At 43.4% G+C, this 25,288-nt stretch overlaps 2 protein-coding genes across 2 annotated transcripts in view; both read left to right on the top strand.

The window, feature by feature from the left end:
• eppk1.S (epiplakin 1 S homeolog) overlaps positions 1 to 25,212 on the top strand; it is a 33,892-nt gene extending 8,680 nt beyond the window's left edge. Inside the window, exon 2 of the mRNA XM_018224045.2 lies at positions 8,148 to 25,212. Within this exon, the coding sequence (XP_018079534.1) occupies positions 8,207 to 23,194 (14,988 nt within the window). The 5' untranslated portion in view covers positions 8,148 to 8,206 and the 3' untranslated portion in view covers positions 23,195 to 25,212. The remainder of the gene's footprint in view (positions 1 to 8,147) is intronic.
• Positions 23,522 to 25,212, top strand: LOC108719779 (the record flags this gene model as incomplete). The annotated part of the gene is made up of 1 exon (XM_041567727.1): positions 23,522 to 25,212. A coding segment is annotated over one exon (654 nt), but the record flags the coding sequence as incomplete, so codon positions are not given.
• Positions 25,213 to 25,288: the final 76 nt, after the last annotated feature.

Below are 25,288 nucleotides of genomic sequence, written 5' to 3'. Positions count from 1 at the left end.
TGGAGACAGTAGGGCAAGATGGAGACAGTACGACAACATGGAGACAGTAGGGCAAGATGGAGACAGTAGGACAAGATGGAGACAGTAGGACAAGATGGAGACAGTAGGGCAAGATGGAGACAGTAGGACAAGATGGAGACAGTAGGACAAGATGGAGACTGTAGGACAAGATGGAGACAGTAGGACAAGACAGAGACAGGTCAAGATGGAGACAGTAGGACAAGATGGAGACAGTAGGACAAGATGGAGACAGTAGGACAAGATGGAGACTGTAGGACAAGATGGAGACAGTAAGGTAAGATGGAGACAGTAGGGCAAGATGGAGACAGTAGGACACAGAGACAGTAGGACAAGATGGAGACAGTAGGACAAGATGGAGACAGTAGGACAAGATGGAGACAGTAGGACAAGACAGAGACAGGTCAAGATGGAGACAGTAGGACAAGATGGAGACAGTAGGATGTTGAGAACTGTTGGTGGGTGTTGGGGGGATTGCATTAGAGCAGGAGGTCAGACAATCCTACTTATAATAACTGGGGGTTCTGGATAGTGGCAGTAGCAGTAGTAGTGGAGGTATTTAAGTCCCTCTCATTGGGTTGTTGCTGCACAGAGACATCTGTGTGTGTTTGGGTGTGAGCGACAGAAGGGCCACAGCATTTTATTACTCAAGTCTCAGCAGCTGCCTGTGCCCTTTGTATGGAGAGTAAACAGAGGCAGCTCCAGCTGGAGCAAACTGGCACATAAGGAACGCTAAGAGTAGCCCACGTGGGCCATTTCACTGTGAGGTTTGGAAGAAAGATTATTTAACTGTTTATACTGTAGATTGTGGTATCTGCACCGCCTGTTGCCAAGTAACTGCCAGTGTTGGAAATTCTGCATCTTGGAGTTTTTATCATTAATTCTGCCGCCACCAACACACTGACTTTTTATAAGACACACTGTGATACTGACAAAAACTGTCACTTTCCTGCTGGTACTGCATTCATGTCCAGGAAATACAATCCCCCGTGCAAAGGAAGTAGAGACAAGTCACATGAGTACCAGGAAATACACTCCCCCGTGCAAAGGAAGTAGAGACAGTCACACGAGTACCAGGAAATACACTCCCCCGTGCAAAGGAAGTAGAGACAGTCACACGAGTACCAGGAAATACACTCTCCCGTGCAAAGGAAGTAGAGACAAGTCACATGAGTACCAGGAAATACACTCCCCCATACAAAGGAAGTAGAGACAGTCACACGAGTACCAGGAAATACACTCTCCCGTGCAAAGGAAGTAGAGACAGTCACACGAGTACCAGGAAATACACTCTCCCGTGCAAAGGAAGTAGAGACAGTCACACGAGTACCAGGAAATACACTCCCCCGTGCAAAGGAAGTAGAGACAGTCACACGAGTACCAGGAAATACACTCCCCCGTGCAAAGGAAGTAGAAACAGTCACACGAGTACCAGGAAATACATTCCCCCGTGCAAAGGAAGTAGAGACAGTCACACAGACAGTCACACGAGTACCAGGAAATACACTCCCCCGTACAAAGGAAGTAGAGACAGTCACACGAGTACCAGGAAATACACTCCCCCGTACAAAGGAAGTAGAGACAGTCACACGAGTACCAGGAAATACACTCCCCCGTGCAAAGGAAGTAGAGACAGTCACACGAGTACCAAGAAATACACTCCCCCTTGCAAAGGAAGTAGAGACAGTCACACGAGTACCAGGAAATACACTCCCCCGTGCAAAGGAAGTAGAGACAGTCACATGAGTGCAAAGGAAGTAGAGACAGTCACACGAGTACCAGGAAATACACTCCCCCGTGCAAAGGAAGTAGAGACAGTCACACGAGTACCAGGAAATACACTCCCCCGTGCAAAGGAAGTAGAGACAGACACACGAGTACCAGGAAATACACTCCCCCGTGCAAAGGAAGTAGAGACAGTCACATGAGTACCAGGAAATATACTCCCCCGTGCAAAGGAAGTAGAGACAGACACACGAGTACCAGGAAATACACTCCCCCGTGCAAAGGAAGTAGAGACAGTCACACGAGTACCAGGAAATACACTCCCCCTTGCAAAGGAAGTAGAGACAGTCACACGAGTACCAGGAAATACACTCCCCCATGCAAAGGAAGTAGAGACAGTCACACGAGTACCAGGAAATACACTCCCCCGTGCAAAGGAAGTAGAGACAGTCACATGAGTGCAAAGGAAGTAGAGACAGTCACACGAGTACCAGGAAATACACTCCCCCGTGCAAAGGAAGTAGAGACAGTCACACGAGTACCAGGAAATACACTCCCCGGTGCAAAGGAAGTAGAGACAGTCACACGAGTACCAGGAAATACACTCCAGGAGACTATGAGATTTTCCTCATAATGACAATAAGACACATTGTCTCTATGAACAAATACAAATGGATCACATTATTGAGTTATTTTGCTCTGGAGCTGGGCCAATGAGCTGATAGTACTTGGGGCCCAATATGCAGGCTGTGTGGCTCGTGGCTATGCCGGGCTACTAAGCAGCAGACTGGGTGGTTTCAGGACAGGGGCCGGGGTCTTTGGTTGCTGAATGGTTATTTTATAATCTGGTTATTTCTGCTGAAATTCTGAAATTCTTCCAGGGACACTGAATCCAGTTACACACTGGGGCCCCAGCAGCTCTTAGGGCCAAAAGGCAGTCTCCTGATGAATGGCAGGTCCCAGGGTTTGGGGGTCCCTCTCTATTGATTGTGATAAAACATTCTAAGTTTTAGGTATTTGTGCTGATGGGGTGAATGTGCCAGTCATACCCACTCCCATGCCAACCTTTGTACAGAGACGTCTCACTCTTTGACTCTGGGCAGAGGAATGTGCTACTTGTGTCCTGCATTGCAGCACTACAACTCCCAGCATCCCCCACCAACCTTGTAATCTGCTTCACTACAATCTGATGCTCAGCAGAAGGGGTTAATTGTTGCAATTGCTCATTTAACCTGTTGGTGCCTGGCAGGGAAAGGGATTTTGGTCATTCAGAAAAAGTAGATTGATCCCTTTGGGCTTTACTTAAAGAGACAGTGCCAATGTGTCATAGCGGTTGCCAATTCCTGCAGTTTTGGGGGTTCCTCGCTTAAAGGGACATGTACAGGCATGGAGCCCCCATTCGTGTATCCCAGCCGGGGGGTTTGTGCTGTGGGGAGGGAACTCTCAGGGAGGTGCTGGATTCCTGGGAGCCAACACTGTTTGTTCCATCAGGCAGTTGCTAAATTCTCATTTACACCAGGAATTTCATCAGAGAAGAGGCACATGCCTAGGGCACAAGCAGGGGGCGCTGTGGGAGGGGAAATTAACCAATCAGAGGCATCTGCACACTCTAGGCTCCTCCCTCCAGTAAGTGGCACCGCCTTTTCTGCCCTCCTGTATATTTCTCTCTCTTCCCATTTATAACATTGGCATCAAGAATCATTTTTACTGGCCAGGTGGCAACCCTACCCCCCGACTAAGGTCCATCTACAGAGCACTGGCCCCCCCACTAGTAGCCTCGGGTGCAACAATTACATTGCTGGTTGCCGTGGGCATCATAAACGGGCGACTTAGTGTTTCAGCAGGACCATCGCTAGAGGTAACGGGGCCTCGGGCATCAGAGAGACCAATATATATATATAATGGGGTGCTGGGAGTGCGGGGAGTTGTATTTACTGAACAATCTCTTTCCTACACTGAGCCAGTGGCTGAGGTTGCGGGGGTTGCAGCATTGAGTGTAGAGCATGATGGGAATTTAGTGACATGTGACTCACATAAGGCCACACCTATATCCAGGGCCACAGGAACCCCCTCCTTCCCCTACAGAGAGAGAATGATCCCCCCATCCCCTGCGACTGTCACACGGCTCATCCTGCTCTCAGTATGAGTGGGAATAACTGAGGGGGTACAGAGTAAGAGCAGGGGGGGTACAGAGTAGGAGCAATGGGGGGTACAGAGTGGAATTTGCCCATAGCAGCCGCCCCCGTGTGTCCCTCATTACACCCTTTCCTTGCACAATGATTTGCACAATTTCCACATTTGGTGCAAGTTTGTATAGAGGTAATGGGGGGTTGGGGAGCAGTATAGGGTGTGCTGGTGGGACACGGGGGGCAGGTATATCGGCAGGGCAGCTCCTACATTGTTGGATTTGTTTTTATAGGAATTCAGACACAAATAAGGAGAACCAGCTGGGGGAGCTGCAGGGGCTTCTGGGTCAGTCTCAAGGCACAATGGGCCCCCGGATGCCCAGAGAAGGGGCACTAACTCACAGCCCCCCAGCTGTTCTTGCCCTTTCTTCATCAAATGCTCATTTAAGACTTTACCAGAGCCGTGTGCAAGTTGTGGACAAGAAAGTCTTCTGCCCCTAATTCTGGGGCTCACTGGCGATGCCAAACTTATAAAATTCCGGGAGATTGGGGTCCCAGTGCAGAATGAACATTCCCATTCCCGGGGGTCCCAGTGCAGAATGAACATTCCCATTCCTGGGGGTCCCAGTGCAGAATGAACATTCCCATTCCCGGGGGTCCCAGTGCAGAATGAACATTCCCATTCCCGGGGGTCCCAGTGCAGAATGAACATTCCCAAATCCTGGGGGTCCCAGTGCAGAATGAACATTCCCATTCCCGGGGGTCCCAGTGCAGAATGAACATTCCCGGGGGTCCCAGTGCAGAATGAACATTCCCGGGGGTCCCAGTGTGGGTTACAGCCCATGGGGCACTGGGGGGCCAGGCTGATGATTGTGACTGGCAGTTATATGGGCAGAAGGAAATGATTAAATAATAATCGTTTGCTGATAATTAGGCTTCATTGATCGTGAGACGACCGGCCCCTTGTTGGATTCCAGTAGGACCGGTTTAGAACAGGACAGGCGGGGAATTAACTCCAAACCTCAGAGCAACAATGACAAGAACAAATACACAGCTGCACCTTGTGGCCCTATACATATGTGCCAGTTCCCAGCATTCCCCCGACCCCCAATCAGCCATTAAATTAAAGGGCAACTCATGGTTTAAATGTAGCTGTTTTCAGAATGCCCTTTTGTATGTTCCGCTGCACTCACAGATCAGGGGCCCTCAGACTTGTGACATCTCCCATTGTAAGGGCCCCAGGGCCACATGGAGTTTGAAACGGCTGCAGTAATTCACCCTGTTCTCATTGAAGGTTTATTAGTGAACTGTGATTCTCTAGCGCCACCTACAGGGCAGATACAGAAGGACAACAGGAGCTGAACAGTAAGTGACTGCAGGGTTCTCTTTTCCTGGACTTGAATTCCAGGTGTCATTTGTGTGATCCAATTCATTGTGCTCAATACTGGATCTGGCATCTAGTTGGACTGTAGCTCCCACCATGGTTTTATTTACATTCTGGGAAATTTAATCCAGGAACATATGGGAACCCAAGGAAATAGGGGCCCTGCACATTATAAGCTTTACAGGCTAAACGTTCACGTTCTCTGAACCCACAACCGTGGCTGAATTCACAAACCAGATTCTTGCGCTCCTGTACGAGATCTGCCGAACGTATGTGGAAGAAATCCCGTACGCAAGTAGACTTTATTCACTATACATTTCTATTGTCCTGCCTCAATTCTGCATTGTCAAAAGCCAAACAAGAGAACTACAGTCCCCTTATAAACAATCACAAATCCAACCCACGACTCCTCTTCTCCATCCCTCATCAACAGTATCAGTCAACCAGACACACTCTCCTCAGGACTTTGCTGATTTCTTTAAAGACAAAGTAGACCATCCGCAATCAGATCCCTACCTCTACTAATGTAAACCAGCTCCTCCTCCCTAAGTCCCTTCTGCATGTCTTAATTCCTTCCCTCCAGTAACAATGTCTGAAGTCTCCAAGCTTCTCTTGTCCTCCCCACTCCCAACTTGCCCCCTTGACCCTATACCTTCTTCTCTGCTCAAACACTGTGTTGCAGAGCTTACACTCTAGTACTTATTTACATCTTCAATTCTTCTCTAGCTTCTGGAACCTTCCCTTCTCCTTTCAAACAGGCCTGTGTAAAGCCTATTCTTAAAAAGGCCACGCTTGACCCGTCCTGTCTATCAAATTACTGTCCTGTCTCCCTTCTACCACTTGTGACTAAACTCCTAGAGCGTATTGTGTTCTCCCCTATTACTACTAACTTTCTACCCACCCATGATCTGTTGGACCCTCTGCAATCTGGTTTCCGGCCTGGTCACTCTACTGAGACTGCTTTGTGCAGAGTTACAAATGATCTTCAGGTGCCAAAGCCAAAGGTCACTTGTCCATCCTTCTCCTCCTTGACCTATAATCTACATTTGATCACTCTCTCCTGATGCAGATTCTCTATTCGCTTGGCATCAGTAACCAGGCTGTATCTTGTCTCTCTTCTTACCTCTCTAACCGATCATTCACTGTCTCCTATGATAACAAAACCTCATCTCCAGTTCCACTTAATGTGGGGGTGCCACAAGGCTCTGTACTTGGTCCGCTGTTGTTCTCCCTGTACTCTCTGTCTCTGAGAGATCTCATCCATTCATTTGGCTTTAATTATCATCTGTATTCTGATGTACCCAAATATATGTATAATATATATTATAACAGAGGCTCAGATCTGTAAGTGCCTCCTGGTTATCTCAAATTGGATGAACCAGCGCCACCTCAAACTCAACCTAACACTGAACTTATCATCTTTCCACCTAAGCCTGGTCCTACTCCCCTATTTACTATCTCTATTGATGGCTCATTAATCCTGTCAACTCAGCTCACTGTCTGGGGGGAATCTTTGTCTCCTCTCTCTCCTTCTCTGATCATATTAACACCACTGTCAAAACCTGTCACTTTTTCTTACGCAATATTGCCAAAATCTGTCCCTTCCTTTCACCTGATACATCCAAGACGCTCATGTATGCTCTCATCCTATCCCGACTAGATTACTGTAACCTTCTACTAACTGGCCTCCCTAACTGCCATCTCTCCCCTCTACAGTCTGTATTAAACACTGCTGCCAGAATTCTCCTCCTCTCATCCAAAAGGTACAGGCCCCTCCGCTGCTGAAGTCCTTATCATGGCTTCCTATAAAACAAAGAATAACTTATAAACTCCTTCTCCTCATAACCTTCCCTTCATTCCTCTGCACCTCACTACATCTCATCTCTTGTCTCTCTATATGTTCCTGCCTGAAACCTCCGCTCCTCTCAGAGCAACCGATTGGTTGTACCCCCCACTACTACTGCTTTTTCCCGTATCAAACCCTTCTCTCTTGTGACTCCTTATATTTGGAATGTCATTCCTGAATCTCTCAGGAGAGAATCCTCTTCAATGTTTTTATAACAAAACTCAAAGACTCCCTCTGGGAGCACCTGGATAACAGCTGAACTGGCACTTATATATCAGTGTAACAAACTGTAACTCACAGCACCTTAATACCCCTCTGAATTGTGTCTGTATGTTACCCTCCCATTTAGACTGTAAGCTCTACGGGGTAGGCTCCTCTTGACACTGAGCACTTAATCTGTAGTATAATTATATTTTATATTTATGTGAATTGTATTTCTAATAATGCACTTATTGTTACTTTTTATTCCAATGACCCCTTGTTTGTTACTACTAATTTATTGTTTTGCTGTACAGTGCTTTGCCCTCGAGGAGCGCTTTACAAATAAAAATATACATATATACATACATACATACATACATACATTATCTGTAATACCCATGGGGACGTTACAAAGAATACAAATATTTTCTGTTTCTTCTCTGTAGTTGTAGTTCTCTGTATGTTGGAGCTGCCATATTGTCGTATTCACACAGAGCAGTATGATGGTTTAGCTTACTGTGCACACAACATCGTTTTTTTCTGTATATATCTATTCATACGTATGGGTGGGAGCTGCAATCTGGATACTAAGTATATATACTGTATATATGTTTAATATACCAAACGGGATCCTCTCTCCCTCAAGCAGTGGAATGTGTAATAATGGGTTGCAGCTTCTCTTGGATAGTCAGGGGTGGGTTCTTTATTATCAAAAGGGCTGTTGTATGTGCAGTCATGAACAGCAGTGACGTATACTAGTAACACAGCAGGGAGATGATGCTGCTCACACTGAGTCAATACATATTGGTCTGGCCAAATCTAACCCTTGTTCATCTTTTATTTGCAGAACGTTCTGTGTTTTGGGAACTTGGGAAGACGGGAGAAGAAAAAGTCAATTATTGCAACATGGAGCACAAAAAGAGTCGCACTGTGACACATTCTGTAGTCACTCGCACAGTCGTGCACTCAACGGGCAATATGGAAACAAGAGTGGTCCAAAGCCAAGAGACCTCCCAAAGTTCACATTCTGCCGAGAGCCAAGAGGAGTTACTGGCTACTGAGCCCACCAAGGTCTCACAAAGCATTGCTGGCTTCTTTGTGGAGAAAACCAATGAGAAGATCAGTATATTCCAAGCCCTGCATGATAAACTGGTGCCAGGTGAAGTGGCATTGCCAATGCTGGAAGCCCAGGCCGCCACTGGCAATATCCTTGATCCAAAGAGCAACCAAAAACTGACAGTGGAGGCGGCCATCAATCAGGGAATAGTTGCCCCGGAATTTCAAGAAAAACTGCTTTTTGCGACAAAGGCAGTGACAGTGTACAAGGACAAGGATCAAATGTTGTCACTGTTTCAAGCATTTAAGAAAGGCCAAGTCAGTCAACTGAATGTGGTACAACTGCTGGGGGCTCAACTGGCCACTGGTGGTATCATGGATCCTACAAATGGTCAGCGTGTGTCTTTGGAAGAGGCCGTTAAACGAAATCTCCTTGATGAAGAAATGTCTAAAATGTTCTCTAAAAACAGCGACTCAGTCAGGTGCTATCTAGACCCCAATACACAAGAAACTGCAACATATGAGCAGCTTTTGGCCAAATGCACCACCGATACTAAGACAGGGTTACTCCTTCTACCCCTGCAGGAAACCCTTCAAGGGCTAAGGAAGCCTGTGACTGCAGAACAACTGCTGAAGGCCAATATTATCAGCCAGGCTTTGTATGACGATATCAGGCAAGGCAAGGAAAGTTTAGAAGGTGTTGGGGAGCGCCATGAAGTCAAGCAGTGCCTGAGAGGATTGGGGAGCATTGGTGGAATTTATGTAGAGAGCACCAAAGAGAAAATCAGCATCTACCAAGCCATGAAGAAGAACATTCTCCCACCAGATGTGGCAACTGCTCTGCTGGAAGCACAAGCTGCTTCAGGCTTTATAATAGATCCAGTGAGCAACAGAACCTTCACTGTTACAGAAGCCATCAAGGAGGAGTTAATTGGACTTGAACTGAAAGAGAAACTACTCTCTGCTGAAAGATCCATGACTGGATTTAATGACCCATACACCAACAGCAGGATCTCTCTGTTCCAAGCCATCAAGAAAGAACTTATTGACAAGAACCAAGGCATGAATCTGCTACAAGTCCAGATAGCCACAGGGGGTATCATTGATCCGATTAACAGCTTCTATGTTCCCATGGAAGTTGCTTACCAGCGAGGATTGCTTGATGAGGAGATCACTCATCTCTTATCAGATCCTCTTAATGGCCCCAAAGGTTTCTTGGATCCGAACACCAATGATATTGTAACTTATGCAGAATTAAAGGGAAGATGCACTGTGGATCTGGAAACTAAACTCTTTTTTCTCCCTTTAAAACTCACATTCCAAGGGATAAGAGGCAAAGTTACTGTTGATGAACTGGTGGACTCTCTGATAATTGATAAAGAAACGCTTGAAGACCTACAGCAGGAAAGAACATCTGCCAAAGAAGTTGCTGATCGTGAGTTGGTGAGACAATATCTTGAAGGCACTGGTTGCATCACAGGTGTGGTCCTAGTATCTTCCAGTGAGACAAAGAGTATATATCAAGCCATGGAAGAACATTATCTTGTGTCAGGAACTGCCATCGCTCTTCTGGAAGCCCAGGCAGCCACAGGGTTTTTGATGGACCCCGTCAAAAACGTAAAGTTTTCTGTTGATGAAGCTGTGAAAAACGGCTTGGTTGGGCCAGAACTTCATGAAAAACTCCTTTCTGCTGAGAAAGCTACAACAGGGTACAGAGATCCTTATAATGGACAGACAATTTCCCTCTTCCAAGCTATGAAAAAGGGGTTTGTAGGAAGACAACATGGTATTCAACTCCTGGAAGTGCAGGTGGCCACTGGTGGCATCATAGACCCACTACACAAACACCGTGTCCCAAATGAGATAGCTTACAAGCGAGGCTTTTTTGATGATGAAATGAACAAGAGTATATCAGCCATGAAGGATGAATCAAAGGGATTTTTTGATCCAAACTCAGAAATAAATCTGAGTTATGGAGAAATGTTGCACGAGTGTCTTGTTGATCTCGTTACAGGCCTATATCTTCTTCCAATCTTTGATAAGACTCTACAAGCATGCACACTTCCAAATACTCTAACAGACTACCAAACAAAAATGACCCTAAAAGCAGCTAAAATTCCTGTGACTTCTGGGAAATACAAAGCTCGAAACATCTCCATTTGGGAACTGTTATTCTCAGACTATTTCACCACCGAGGAAAGAATTTCATTAGTTAATCGGTTTAAATGCCAGACTGTCACACTGGATGAGTTATCCAGCCAGATCAATACAAGCATTCAGCACATAGTATCAAGCACCAAAATCTCCTTTGAAGGGCTTAGGGAGCGCGTGACCCCCGGACAGCTCCTGAATTCTGATATCATAGACAAGACTTTGTATGAGAAGCTGGAGCAGGGTGAAGCCTCAGTAAAGGACGTAGTAAATATGGACACAGTAAAGAAATATCTTCAGGGTACTGGGTGCATTGGTGGACTGATTCTTACTGAGACTCAAGAGAAAATGAGTGTCTATCAAGCAAAGAGAAAAGCCCTGCTCAGACCAGGGACATCTCTGATCCTCCTGGAAGCCCAGGCTGCAACTGGATTCATCATAGACCCTGTGGAGAACAAGAAGTATTCTGTTGATGAGGCCCTTAAAGCAAATGTTATTGGGCCAGAATTTTATGAGAAGCTGCTGTCGGCAGAGAAATCGGTGACTGGTTATAAAGATCCTTACACCGGGGATACAATCTCCCTCTTCCAGGCTATGAACAAAGAACTGATTGTGAAGGATCATGGAATACGTCTTCTAGAAGCCCAGATAGCTAGTGGAGGCATCATTGATCCAATAAACAGCCATAGGATTCCAGTGGAGGTTGCTTATAAACGGGGTTACTTTGACAAAAAAATGAACCTAATTCTCTCAGATCCGAGCGATGACACCAAAGGATTCTTTGACCCAAACACCAATGAAAATCTCACCTATTTACAACTGAAAGAGAAGTGCATTACTGAGCCGCTCACCCACCTCTGCCTCCTTCCTCTGCACAGTAAAAAGAACTTGTTTAGTATTAATGACTACGTTAAGGAGTCACTCAGAAATCTGGACATTTATGTAAGATATGGAAGATTCAGGGGACAAACTGTCTCTGCTTGGGTTCTTATTAACTCTGAGTACTTCAGTGAGTGGAAAAGGAGATACATCATAGAACAGTACAGGCTGCGGAAGAAGACTCTGGAGGAAATTACCATTCTGATTCAAGAGGAAATGAACAAGTGGGCCGACATCCGATTCCCTGCTCTTAGGGGGCAAATCCATATTCACCATCTTCTGGAGTATGAGATCATTGACAAACAGCTGTTTCAGCAGGTCCTGGATGGAAAGGTTAAGGCAGAAGATTTACTGAAAACAGAAAAGGTCCAAAGACATCTTCATGGTTCTGATATACTTGGTGGCATTATCCTTAAACCTTCTAACCAAAGAATCAGCTTCCTGGAGGCAACAAAGAAAAGAATTTTGCTCCCCAGTACAGTTCTGCCAATACTTGAAGCCCAGGCTGCTACTGGCCACATAATTGATCCAACAACTAACCAGAAATTGACAGTTGATGAAGCCCTTAAAGCCGGAGTGATTGATCCACAGCTTTATGACAAACTTTTGACTGCTGAAGAAGCTGTAACGGGCTACAAAGATCCATTTACAGGAAGACGACTATCCCTCTACCAGGCCATGAGGAAAGGACTTGTGGATGAGAAACATGCCACCCAGCTTTTAGATGCCCAGCTGGCCACAGGAGGTATTATTGATCCAGTGACTGCCTTACATCTCCCAGTTTCTGTAGCCAATAAACATGGTTTCTTTAATGACGAATTGCATAAAAGCCTGTCTACAGACACAGTAAAATCCTACTATGATCCTACCGCTAAACAAATGGTGACTTACTCAGAACTGGTCAGTAGTTCAGAGCAAGATAAACCCACAGGTATCCGGTTGTTTCCACTGCCCGAAGACTTTGCTGAGGTTCCCATGGATAACATTTACTCTGATGAGGAAGTAAAGGAGACATTCAAAAACACAAGGATAGAAGAAAGGAACACAACATTGTGGGTCCTGATAAATCATGGATACTTTACTGAGGAACAGAGATCTCAGATCCTGGAGAGATACAAACTGAAGAAAGCAACATTGCAGGAGGTCACTGCTGAGATTCTGCAATTTGTCAAGGATAATGAAATCAAAATGACCACTCACATCAACTTTGAAGGCCTTCGGGGGAAAGTTCCAGCAATACGACTGTTGGATCTGGGCATTCTAAATCAGACAGACTTTGATGAACTTTTGCAAGGGTTGAAGACAATTGAGGAAGTGTCTAAGATGGAGAGTGTAAAAAAATACCTGGAAGGAACTGGCTGCATCTCTGGGGTCCTTCTACAGTCAACCAATGAGAAAATTAGTATTTATCAGGCAATTAAAAGAAACCTCATCATGCCTGCCAATGGGTTACTGTTCTTAGAAGCTCAGGCTGCCACAGGGTTTTTAATTAATCCAGTAAATAACCAGAAATATTCAGTGGATAGTGCTGTTAAGGCTGGGATAGTGGGACCAGAACTTCATGAGAAATTGTTGATCTCTGAGAGTGCCGTGACAGGGTTCCTTGATCCCTATACAGGAAACAAGATTTCACTGTTGCAAGCCATTGGCAAAAATCTACTCCCGCATAATGAAGGAGTTCCACTTCTCCAAGCCCAACTTGCAGCTGGAGGAATTGTTGACCCAAACCACTGCCATTTTGTCCCATTGCAAATGGCTCACAAACTTGGTTTTATGGATGATGAAATAGACTTGGCCAAATCAACAATGAATCTGAAAGCTTTCTTTGATCCAAACACCAAAGAGAATGTGTCGTACATGGAGCTAAAAGAGAAATGCTATAAAGACCCAGAGACAAGTCTCCTATTATTACCACTCTCAGAAAGTCCTGCCCTTTATGCCGATGAAAACATTATTAGTGTGCTGAAATCTGTTACAGTCACTGTCCAGGAAGGAAGATTTAAAGGTCAAACTGTCTCTGTTTGGGAACTTCTTAATTCTGAGTACATCAACATAAGCAAAGCAAAGGAGTTGCTAACCTTCTACAATAAGAGCAGTGCAGAGGCTCTCCAGCTGCTCATAAAAACAGTCACAACCATCATCGAAGAGACAGAGAAAGGAAGCAAAAAGATACAATTCAAAGGTCTCCGAAGGCAAGTTTCAGCAAGTGACCTGTTCCTCTCCGATGTGATAGACAAACAGACCCTTGATGACCTTAATCTTGGGAAGAAAACCATCACTGAAGTCACAGAGATGGACAATGTCAAGTGCTACCTGGAAGGAACAAACTGCATCGCAGGGGTACTTATACAGGCCACCAACAAGAAGATGAGCATCTATGAGGCCATGCTCAAAGGAATTCTCAGACCTGGAACAGCCCTAGTGCTTTTAGAAGCCCAAGCAGCCACTGGATTTATTGTTGACCCTGTAAAAAATGTGAAACTGTCCGTTGATGAAGCATTAGGCTGTGGACTTATAGGACAGGTGATCTATAACAAGTTGCTCTCAGCCGAGCAAGCGGTGACCGGTTACACCGATCCGCACAATGAAGAAAAGATTTCCCTGTTCCAAGCTATGAACAAGAAACTGATTGTGGAAAGTCATGGAATCCGCCTTCTAGAGGCCCAGATTGCTACAGGAGGTATTATTGATCCAGTGCACAGTCACCGAATTCCAGTAGATATGGCTTATAAGCGTGGTTATTTTAATGAAGAAATGAATGCAATTCTCTCTGACCCCTCTGATGACACCAAAGGGTTCTTTGACCCAAACACCCATGAGAACTTAACATACCTACAACTGGTTGAAAGATGCATCCGAGACCCTGAGACTGGACTGTATCTCCTGCAAGTTGTGAAGAAGGGAGAGAATTACTTTTACATCACTGATACGGTTAAGGAAGAGTTACGGTCAAAACATGTGCTGATGCATCATGGAAATTTCACAAACCAAACAGTATCCATCTGGCAAATTCTTTCTTCTCAGTACATCACAGAGCTCAAGAGGAGAGAACTTGTAAGGCTGTATACAGAGGGAGTAATGACAGAGGAACATCTCATATCCTCAATAAACAAACTCATTATGGACTATGAGAGCAAAAGTAACATATTAATGTTCAAGGGGATAAGGGGTGAAGTATCTGCCACAGAACTATTTAATGCAGAGATAATTGATAAAAAGACGCTAGATGACCTAAGGGCTGGCAAAAAAACAGTGCAGGATATAGAACAGTTGGACTATATAAAAACATATCTGGAGGGGACAAGCTGCATAGCTGGATCATTTGTGTTACCAGACAATGAAACAGTCAGCATCTATGAAGCCATGAAGAGAGGGATCCTACCTAAAGATATTGGCTTAACACTTCTTGAAGCCCAAGCGGCCACTGGGTTCCTCATAGATCCAGTAAAGAATCAAAGGCTCTTTGTTTCTGAAGCATTGGCTGCTGGACTCATTGGTACCGATGTGCAGAATGAGCTTGAACTTGCAGAACAGGCAGTTACTGGATTCACAGATCCTGTCTCTGGCAATAAACTCTCACTTTTACAAGCCATTAGCAAGGGTTTAATTAATAAAGACCATGGCCTTTATCTGCTGGAGGCCCAGTTGTCCACCGGCGGTGTTATTGATCCACTTTCCAGCCACAGAGTTCCTCTAGGTGTGGCATATAAGAAAGGGTGTTTGGATGAAGATACTTACATATTGTTATCAGAGGGAAAGAAAGCATTTACTGACCCAAACACCCATGAAAGGTTAAGTTATAAAAATCTGATGGAAAGGTGCATGAAGGACACCAAAACTGGACTATCTTTACTTCAACTAGCGAAAAAGAGGGATGATTACTTCTACATTGATAATCCAACCAAAAACATCCTGACATCTACCACTTTGAAAATGCACACTGGAAAATTCCAGGGCCAAGACATTTCTCTGTGGGATATCTTATGCTCCATCTATGTCTCCGAAGAAAAAAGAAAAGAACTCATAAAGAAATACAAAACAGAGACTGCGGCAACTCTTAAATCCATGATAACAACTATAGTGTCCATCATTGAAGAGAAGGAAACCACTCAGAGTGATATTTGGTTCCAGGGACTGAGAAAGCAGGTGACAGCCTCTGAATTGTACAGTGCCGGGATTATCAATAAAGAAACACTAGAGGGGCTCAAGCAGGAGCCGCACACTATAACAGATGTAGCTCAAAATGAATCCGTGAAGAAATTTCTTGAAGGAACCAGCTGCATTGCTGGATTGCTCGTCCCATCTGTAGAGAACCCGGCCAAAAAGGTGAAGATGAACATTTACAATGCCATGTTAAAACGCATTCTGAGACCAGGAACTGCACTTGTTCTGCTTGAGGCACAAGCAGCCACTGGATTTATAATTGACTCCATACAAAATAAGAAACTCGCTGTAGAAGAAGCGTTTGAGGCTGGACTGATTGGCTATGAGATTTATGAGAAGCTCCTCTGTGCAGAAAAAGCAGTGACTGGCTACACTGATCCTTACACTGGCAACAAAATTTCCCTCTTCCAAGCAATGAAAACAGACTTAATTGTGAAAGAACATGGGATCCGTCTCCTAGAAGCCCAAATAGCCACAGGGGGCATTATTGATCCAGTGCACAGCCATCGTGTTCCTGTGGAAGTGGCCTACCAACGTGGATACTTTGATGAAGAAATGAATCAGATCCTATCTGACCCAACTGATGACACCAAAGGATTCTTTGATCCCAATACCAATGAGAATCTAACTTATATGCAGTTGATCAAACGGTGTGTTCAGGATCCAGAAACAAAGCTGTATATGCTAGAGATATCTGACAGCAAGTTCTCTCCTGTTAACAAACAAAGCGTGCTACAGCAGAAGACTGTTGAGATGACAACTGGACTGTTCCAAGGCAGGAAAGTCTCTGTCTGGGATCTCATATATTCACAGTACATTTCCACAGAGAAAAGAGATGAACTTCTAAAGAAATATACATCAGGCACCTTGTCCATTGAGGAACTCATGACAGTGGTTATCAGTATCATTTATGAGAGCGAAGCAACAGTACAACCAACTGATACCACCGATGCTGTCCAACAAGATGAACAAATCCAAACATTGTTCCTGTCGGAAAAGGTTGATGTGACAATGGGGGATTTCAAGGGGAAAAGTGTATCCTTGTGGGAGGTTCTCAATTCTCACTATATCTCTGAGGATAAAAGAAAAGAACTAATGGACAAAATGAAATTGGGAAGCATAACCATAGAAGAGATCATTGCCATTGTCATCACTATCATCACCAAAACAGAACTGAAGAATGTTAAGCAAGTGCAGCAGATTAACCCAATGGACCAGTGTCTGCAAGACGATGACATCCACGAGGCTCTAAAGAATATCAGCATTCATGTCACAAAGGGGCAGTTTCAAGGTCAGGATGTTTCCATCTGGGATCTCCTTCAGTGCAAATACCTAACAGAAGAGACAAGACAAGAATTAATAGGGGATTACAGACTGACCATTGAGGAAATCATAAAGACGGTCATTCAGTCGGTTAAAGACACAGAATCCAAGAGTGGCAGATATGAGTTGCGTGATGAAGTGTTCAACGTGTTACAGACCGTGAAGACTGAAGTGCCGGTTGGTGAATTTAAAGGTCAGAAATATTCCGCATGGGAACTTCTGAACTCAAAATACTTTTCTGAAGATAAAAAGAAAGAACTACTTGAAAAGTTTAATCTAGGAACATTAAACATCCATGAACTGATTCAAATAATCACTAAAATAATAGAGGAAACTGATGAAAAGACTAAAAAGTTAAAGTTTAAAGGACTGAGAAGGCAAGTGACGGCCACTGAACTGCTCACCTCAGAGATCATTGACCAAGACACCCTACGAGAGCTAGCTCAGGGAAGGAAAACTGTGGAGGAGGTGACTAAAATGGATACAGTGAAAAGATACCTTGAAGGAGAAAGTTGCATTGCAGGAATTCTTGTTCCATCTATAAAGGTACCCTCACAGAAAGACAAAATGAGCATCTATAATGCTATGCAGAAAAACATCTTGAGACCAGGAACCGCTTTGGTACTTCTAGAAGCTCAGGCAGCCACTGGATTTGTCATTGACCCAATAAATAATGCAAAACTTTCTGTAGATGAAGCAGTAGCTGCTGGGGTTATTGGGAAAGAACTTCATGGAAAGCTCCTTTCTGCAGAACGGGCAGTAACTGGTTATAAGGACCCTTATACTGGTGACAAGCTCTCACTCTTCCAGGCCATGCAGAAAGACCTGATAGTAAAAGACCACGGCATTCGTCTTCTTGAAGCCCAAATTGCTACAGGTGGTATCATTGACCCCATGCACAGCCACCGTGTTCCAGTGGATGTCGCTTACAAACGAGGCTACTTTGATGAAGAGATGAACCAGATCCTCTCTGATCCTTCTGATGACACCAAGGGATTCTTTGATCCAAATACCCATGAGAACCTAACATACATGCAGCTGCTCCAGAGATGCATTAAGGACTCAGATACTGGACTTTACTTGCTAGAGGTTAATAGGGGCAAGTCTACTCACTTCAAGGCAGAGACCAATTTTGAAAGCAGATTAAAGTCCCTCACTGTCCATCTAAAGGTTGGCCAATACCAAGGGCAGAATGTATCCCTCTGGGAACTTATCAATTCACATTATGTCTCAGAAGAGAAGAGACAGGAGCTGCTAATGAAGTATAAAACAGGTGTCATCACTATTAATGAGCTGCAGATAATCTTAATAAATACAATTGAAGAACTGGAAAGTAAAAAAACTGTGCATTTGAATGGATCGGCCCACAAAGAGTTGGACCAGCAAACTGTACTGAGCTCTGAGTTTGTGCAGGTAACTAAAGGCAAGTTTATGGGTCAAAAAATCTCTGTCTGGGAGATCCTGAACTCTGAATATATTACAGAAGAGAAGAGAAAAGAGATCATACAGAAGTACAGCTCAGGGGCTTGGACACTAGAAGAAATCATTGGTATCATTATACAAATTATTGATGATGTAGAAGAGAATAGGGAGAAGCTAGAAGCAGCCCTTGATATTGTACCTGGAAATGAACATCTCCACAAAGCCTTAAGATCCATAAGAGTCATTGTCCCAGCTGGTGAGATTCAAACTAAGAAATTGTCTCTATGGGAAATTCTCCACACTAAATACATCTCATCAGATAAAAGGAACGATCAACTCAACAAGCACCAGGCCACAGTAGAGAATTTAAAAACAATTATAATGAAACTTATTAAAGACAAAGAAGTGAAGGGTGATGAGGGATTGAAAGAAACACTTGAGCAGAAGTTTGTGGATGTGAGTGTAGGTGAATTTAAAGGACAACAAGTTTCCATGTGGGTTTTGCTTTACTCAAAATATATCTCTAAAGAGAAAAGAAAAGAACTTCTAGAAAAATACAAATCAGGAACATTGACACTGGAAGAAATGTTAAGTATCATTATCACAATTATTGAGGAGATTGAAGAGAAAAGTCACAAGTTAAAGTTCAAAGGCCTAAGGAGGCAGGTGACAGCCACTGAGCTATTCCAATCTGAAATCATTGACCAGAGTACATTGAATGAGTTGACTCAAGGCAGTCGGACAGTGGAACAAGTGACTCAGATGGACTCAGTGAGGCGCTATCTTGAGGGTACTAGCCCTATAGCTGGTGTATTTGTTACTTCTAAGAAAGAAGGCTCACAAAGAGAGAAAATGACCATTTATGATGCCATGTTTAGAAGAATATTGAGGCCAGGGACAGCACTGGTTCTCCTTGAAGCACAAGCAGCTACTGGATTTGTGGTTGACCCTATACAGAATAGAAAACTTTCTGTGGAGGAAGCTCAAAATGCCAGACTTATTGGCCCTGAGATTTATGATAAACTTCTGTCTGCAGAAAGAGGAGTGACTGGCTACACTGACCCCTACACTGGAAAAAAAATCTCCCTCTTTCAAGCCATGAAGAAAGAGCTGATTGTGAAAGACCATGGCATCCGTCTCCTGGAAGCACAGATTGCCACTGGTGGTATCATCGACCCTGTGCACAGTCACCGAGTCCCTGTAGAGGTGGCCTACAAGCGAGGCTACTTTGATGAAGAAATGAATAGAATCCTTTCTGACCCCAGTGATGACACAAAAGGTTTCTTTGATCCCAATACTCATGAGAATCTCACTTACATGCAGCTGCTCCAGAGATGTGTTGAGGACTCAGACACGGGAATGTTACTGTTGGATGTTAGAGACACCAAAGACTCTCTTGTACGAACTGACTACACAACTACACTGCAGTCTAAAACTGTTCATATTCAATCTGGTGAATACCAGGGCAAGAATTTGTCTGTTTGGGAACTTCTCAGTTCTAAATATATTTCAGCTGAGAAAAGAGAGGAGCTCTTAAGGAAATACAGATCGGGAATCTTGTCCACTGAAGTACTCGTAACTATTATTATTACCATCATTAATGAGACAGAGCCAAGTGTGCCATTAAAAGATTCAACCCACAGTAATAAGGAAGGTGATCAAATTAAGATATTATTCCAATCAGAAAAAGTATCCATGTCAGTTGGGGATTTCAAAGGACAGAGTGTTTCACTGTGGGAACTTCTTAACTCTCATTATATCTCAGATGGAAAGAGGAAGGAGTTATTAGAAAAAGTGAAAGCAAGGACTTTGACTCTCCAAGAAACTCTTACAATTATAATCAATATTATCCAAGAAACTGAGCTAAACAGAAGTATTACGGTGCAACTACTCCCACAGGTGTCAGTTGAACGAGGTCTGAAATCAGATCCTGCAGTTCATGCTGATGAAATCCAGAAATCACTTCAGAGTATCAATGTTCATGTCAATGCCGGAGAATTTCAAGGTAAAGATGTTTCTGTCTGGGACCTACTTCACTCACAATATATTAGTGAGGAGGTGAGAAAGGAACTGATTTGTAATTATGAGTTGACTGTTCAAGACATGATAGCAATTGTTGTTCAACTAGTGGAACAGAAGAGCAGCAAATCACCTTTATATGCAGAATACAACTTGACTGAGGAAGCACTCAATGTTCTACAGACAGAGACAATGGAAATCTCTATAGGAGAATTTAAGGGCCAGAAGCATTCTCTGTGGCAACTACTCACATCTAAATACTTATCTGAAGACAAAAAGAAAGAACTACTTAAGCAGTTTAATCAGGGGACTGTTAGCGTGCATCAACTGATCCAAACAATCATCACAATTATTGAAGAAATTGAACAAAAGTGTAACAAGCTGAAGTTCAAAGGACTGAGAAGGCAAGTGACGGCCACTGAACTGCTCACCTCAGAGATCATTGACCAAGACACCCTACGAGACCTAGCTCAGGGAAGGAAAACTGTGGAAGAGGTGACTAAAATGGATACCGTGAAAAGATACCTTGAAGGAGAAAGTTGCATTGCTGGGATTCTTGTGCCGTCTATAAAGGAATCCTCAAAGAAAGACAAAATGAGCATCTATAATGCTATGCAGAAAAACATCCTGAGACCAGGAACTGCTCTGGTACTTCTAGAAGCTCAGGCAGCCACTGGATTTGTCATTGATCCAATAAATAATGCAAAACTTTCTGTAGATGAAGCAGTAGCTGCTGGGGTTATTGGGAAAGAACTTCATGGAAAGCTCCTTTCTGCAGAACGGGCAGTAACTGGTTATAAGGACCCTTATACTGGTGACAAGCTCTCACTCTTCCAGGCCATGCAGAAAGACCTTATAGTAAAAGACCACGGCATCCGTCTTCTTGAAGCCCAAATTGCTACAGGTGGTATCATTGACCCACTGCACAGCCACCGTGTTCCAGTGGACGTTGCTTACAAACGAGGCTACTTTGATGAAAAGATGAACCAGATCCTCTCTGATCCTTCTGATGACACCAAGGGATTCTTTGATCCAAATACCCATGAGAACCTAACTTACATGCAGCTGCTCCAGAGATGCATTAAGGACTCAGATACTGGACTTTACTTGCTAGAGGTTAATAGGGGCAAGTCTACTCACTTCAAGGCAGAGACCAATTTTGAAAGCAGATTAAAGTCCCTCACTGTCCATCTAAAGGTTGGCCAATACCAAGGGCAGAATGTTTCACTCTGGGAACTTATCAATTCACATTATCTCTCAGAAGAGAAGAGACAGGAGCTGCTAATGAAGTATAAAACAGGTCTCATCACTATTAATGAGCTGCAGATAATCATAATAAATACAATTGAAGAACTGGAAAGTAATAAAATTGTGCATTTGAATGGATCGGCCCACAAAGAGTTGGACCAGCAAACTGTACTGAGCTCTAAATTTGTGCAGGTAACTAAAGGCAAGTTTATGGGTCAAAAGATCTCTGTCTGGGAGATCCTGAACTCTGAATATATTACAGAAGAGAAGAGGCAAGACATCTTACAGAAGTACAGCTCAGGGGCTTGGACACTAGAAGAAATCATTGGTATCATTATGCATATTATTACTGAGGTAGAAGAGAATAGGGAAAAAATTGAGGCAAAGGAGACAAAAAGCCCATCCGTTTATCCCAATTTGACCCAAGATAAAATTGAGCAACTCCACAAAGCTCTGGATGTCATTACAGTTTTTGTCCCAGCTGGTGAGTTTCAGAAAGAGAAAGTGTCTCTATGGGAAATTCTGCACTCAAAGTACATCTCATCAGATAAAAGGAACGATCAACTCAACAAGCACCAGGCCACAGTAGAGACATTAAAGGGAGATATAATGAAACTAATTAAAGACAAAGAAGTGAAGGGTGATGAGGGAGTGAAACAAACACTTGAGCAGAAGTTTGTGGATGTAAGTGTAGGTGAATTTAAAGGACAACAAGTTTCCATGTGGGTTCTGCTTTACTCAAAATATATCTCTGAAGAGAAGAGAAAAGAACTTCTAGAAAAATACAAATCAGGAACATTGACACTGGAAGAAATGTTAAGGATCATTACCACAATTATTGAGGAGATTGAAGAGAAAAGTCAAAAGTTAAAATTCAAAGGCCTAAGGAGGCAGGTGACAGCCACTGAGCTATTCCAATCTGAAATCATTGACCAGAGTACATTGAATGAGTTGACTCAAGGCAGTCGGACAGTGGAACAAGTTACTCAGATGGACTCAGTGAAGCGCTATCTTGAGGGGACTAGCCCTATAGCTGGTGTATTTGTTACTTCTAAGAAAGAAGGCTCACAAAGAGAGAAAATGACCATTTATGATGCCATGTTTAGAAGAATACTGAGGCCAGGGACAGCACTGGTTCTACTTGAAGCACAAGCAGCTACTGGATTTGTGGTTGACCCTATACAGAATAGAAAACTTTCTGTGGAGGAAGCTCAAAATGCCAGACTTATTGGCCCTGAGATTTATGATAAACTTCTGTCTGCAGAAAGAGGAGTGACCGGCTACACTGACCCCTACACTGGAAATAAAGTCTCCCTCTTTCAAGCCATGAAGAAAGAGCTGATTGTGAAATACCATGGCATCCGTCTCCTGGAAGCACAGATTGCCACTGGTGGTATCATCGACCCTGTGCACAGTCACCGAGTCCCGGTAGAGGTGGCCTACAAGCGAGGCTACTTTGATGAAGAAATGAATAGAATCCTTTCTGACCCCAGTGATGACACAAAAGGTTTCTTTGATCCCAATACTCATGAGAATCTCACTTACATGCAGCTGCTCCAGAGATGTGTTGAAGACCCAGACACGGGAATGTTCATGTTGGATGTGAGAGACACCAAAGCCTCTCTTGTATGAACTCACTACACAACTACACTGCAGTCTAAAACTGTTCATATTCAATTAGGTGAATTCCAAGGCAAGAACATGTCTGTCTGGCAACTTTTGCATTCTCATTATATTTTAAAGGAAAAACGAGAGGAACTTTTAAAAAAATACTCATCAGGAAGTTCATCAATTACAGATCTAGCAACTCTTATTATCACAATCATCTCTGAAACAGAGCAAGCAAAAGCTGCAGTCGTAACAAAAGAAGATCCGAAAATCCAAACAACTCTAAAATCTGTAACAATTGACATCTCCGTGGGGGGTTTCCAGAAAAAATCACTGGTGATATGAGATCTTTTAAATTCAGATTACTTTTCTGAGAGTGAAATAAATGATCTATTAGAGAAGCTCCGTGCTGGGACATTGACTTTAGAAGAAATTATCAAATTTATTGTCACTGTAGTTACAGAGAAAGAAACAAAAACCCTAAAAAGTGTCACCACAACAACTCAAGTTACAAGGAAGGAGATAAAACAGAAATCTATTAACCTTAGTGAGTGGCCACCGGAAGATCAACTTCAGAAAGCTTTGGAGGCTATTCCATATGAAGTGTCCAGACAACAAACTGAAGGGGAGAAACAAGACAGTGTGTCCATTTGGGGCTTTTTGCAAAGTGAGAAACTGCCTGATGACAAAAGCAAAGAACTGTTGCAGAGGTGCAAAAACACAGTACAAGAGGTTCTGATTGGCTGCATCAAACTCATCCAGAGAAGTGGAGAGGGACAGTTTTCAGCCGAGACTTCTTCTGTTGATGAGCAAACACAGAAGTTATTACAGAATATAACTCAAATTTCTGTTGGTGAATTTAAAGGTCAGAAGATATCACTGTGGAACCTTCTTCTCGCCAAATACATATCATCTAAGAAAAGAAAGATTAATGGCATATCTTACCTGGTCTTCTTCTATCCAAGATATTATAAGAATGATCACCACCATTATAGAGGAGACTGAAGAGAGATCTAGTAAGTTTATTTTCAAGGGGCTCAGACAACAGGTTAGAGCTGCAGAATTGCTAAACTCTGACATTATTGACCAGAAGACCCTTGATGATCTCTCCAAATGAAGCAAGACCCTGGAGGAGATAACTCAAATAGACTCCGTGAAAAGATATTTGGAAGGAACAAGCTGCATTGCCAGAGTGTTTGTCCCCTCAAAAAATCCTTCTTCTAAGATGGAAACAATGAGCATATACCAAGCCACGCGGAAACATATTTTAAGACCAGGCACTGCCTTGGTGCTTTTAGAAGCTCAAGCTGCAACTTGCTTTATCATTGACCCAATTAACAACAGAAAATTGTCAGAAGATGAAGCCATTTCTTCTGGGGTGGTTGGAAAAGAGCTTCATGCAAAACTCCTATCTACAGAACGTGCAGTTACTGGTTACAAAGATCCCTACACTGGTGAAAAGATTTCTCTCTTCCATGCCATGAAGAAGGATCTAATAGTCTACGACCATGGCATCCGTCTTCTAGAAGCACAGATTGCCTCCTCTTTCTTACCCCCTCTTACCTGCACGCTCTTTCTTCTCTCTTCATCTTCCTTCAAATATTGTTTGTTTATCTTGAACCTGGAAAACTCAATAAAAAAGTTAAATATTAAAAAAGAAAAAGAGAAACACAATTTCCTGAAGTCTGTGGAGATTGACGTAAGTGCCGGCCATCTCAAAGGCCAAAAAAGTTCCCTTTGGCAGCTTCTTAATTCTTCATAAATCACAGGCAAGAAAAGAAATGAACTGCTTACTAAGTATGAAAGTGGAGCTCTAACTCTTGTGCAGCTCAAGCAGTCAATCATAGCCATCATGGTGGAAGCAGAGAAAACTGTCATAAACAGTTCAGATGAAACTTGTGTAAGAGAATCAGGAAAGACAGGTGATGATTCCCCATCAGGACCAATAATTCAGTCCCTGTCCCATTTCTCTACCTTCCTTTCCACTGATGAATTCAAAGGTCCCAGTGTTTCTCTGTGGGATATACTTAACTCAAAGGCCATTAGCAAAACAGAGCGAAACAACATGCTGAAAAAATACTTGCTTACAATTGATGATGGTCCTCGACAAGTTGTATC

This window comes from Xenopus laevis, chromosome 6S (genome assembly GCF_017654675.1).
Source record: "Xenopus laevis strain J_2021 chromosome 6S, Xenopus_laevis_v10.1, whole genome shotgun sequence".
In the NCBI taxonomy this organism is placed as follows: Eukaryota; Metazoa; Chordata; class Amphibia; order Anura; family Pipidae; genus Xenopus; species Xenopus laevis.
This window is presented reverse-complemented; position numbering and strand designations above follow the sequence as displayed.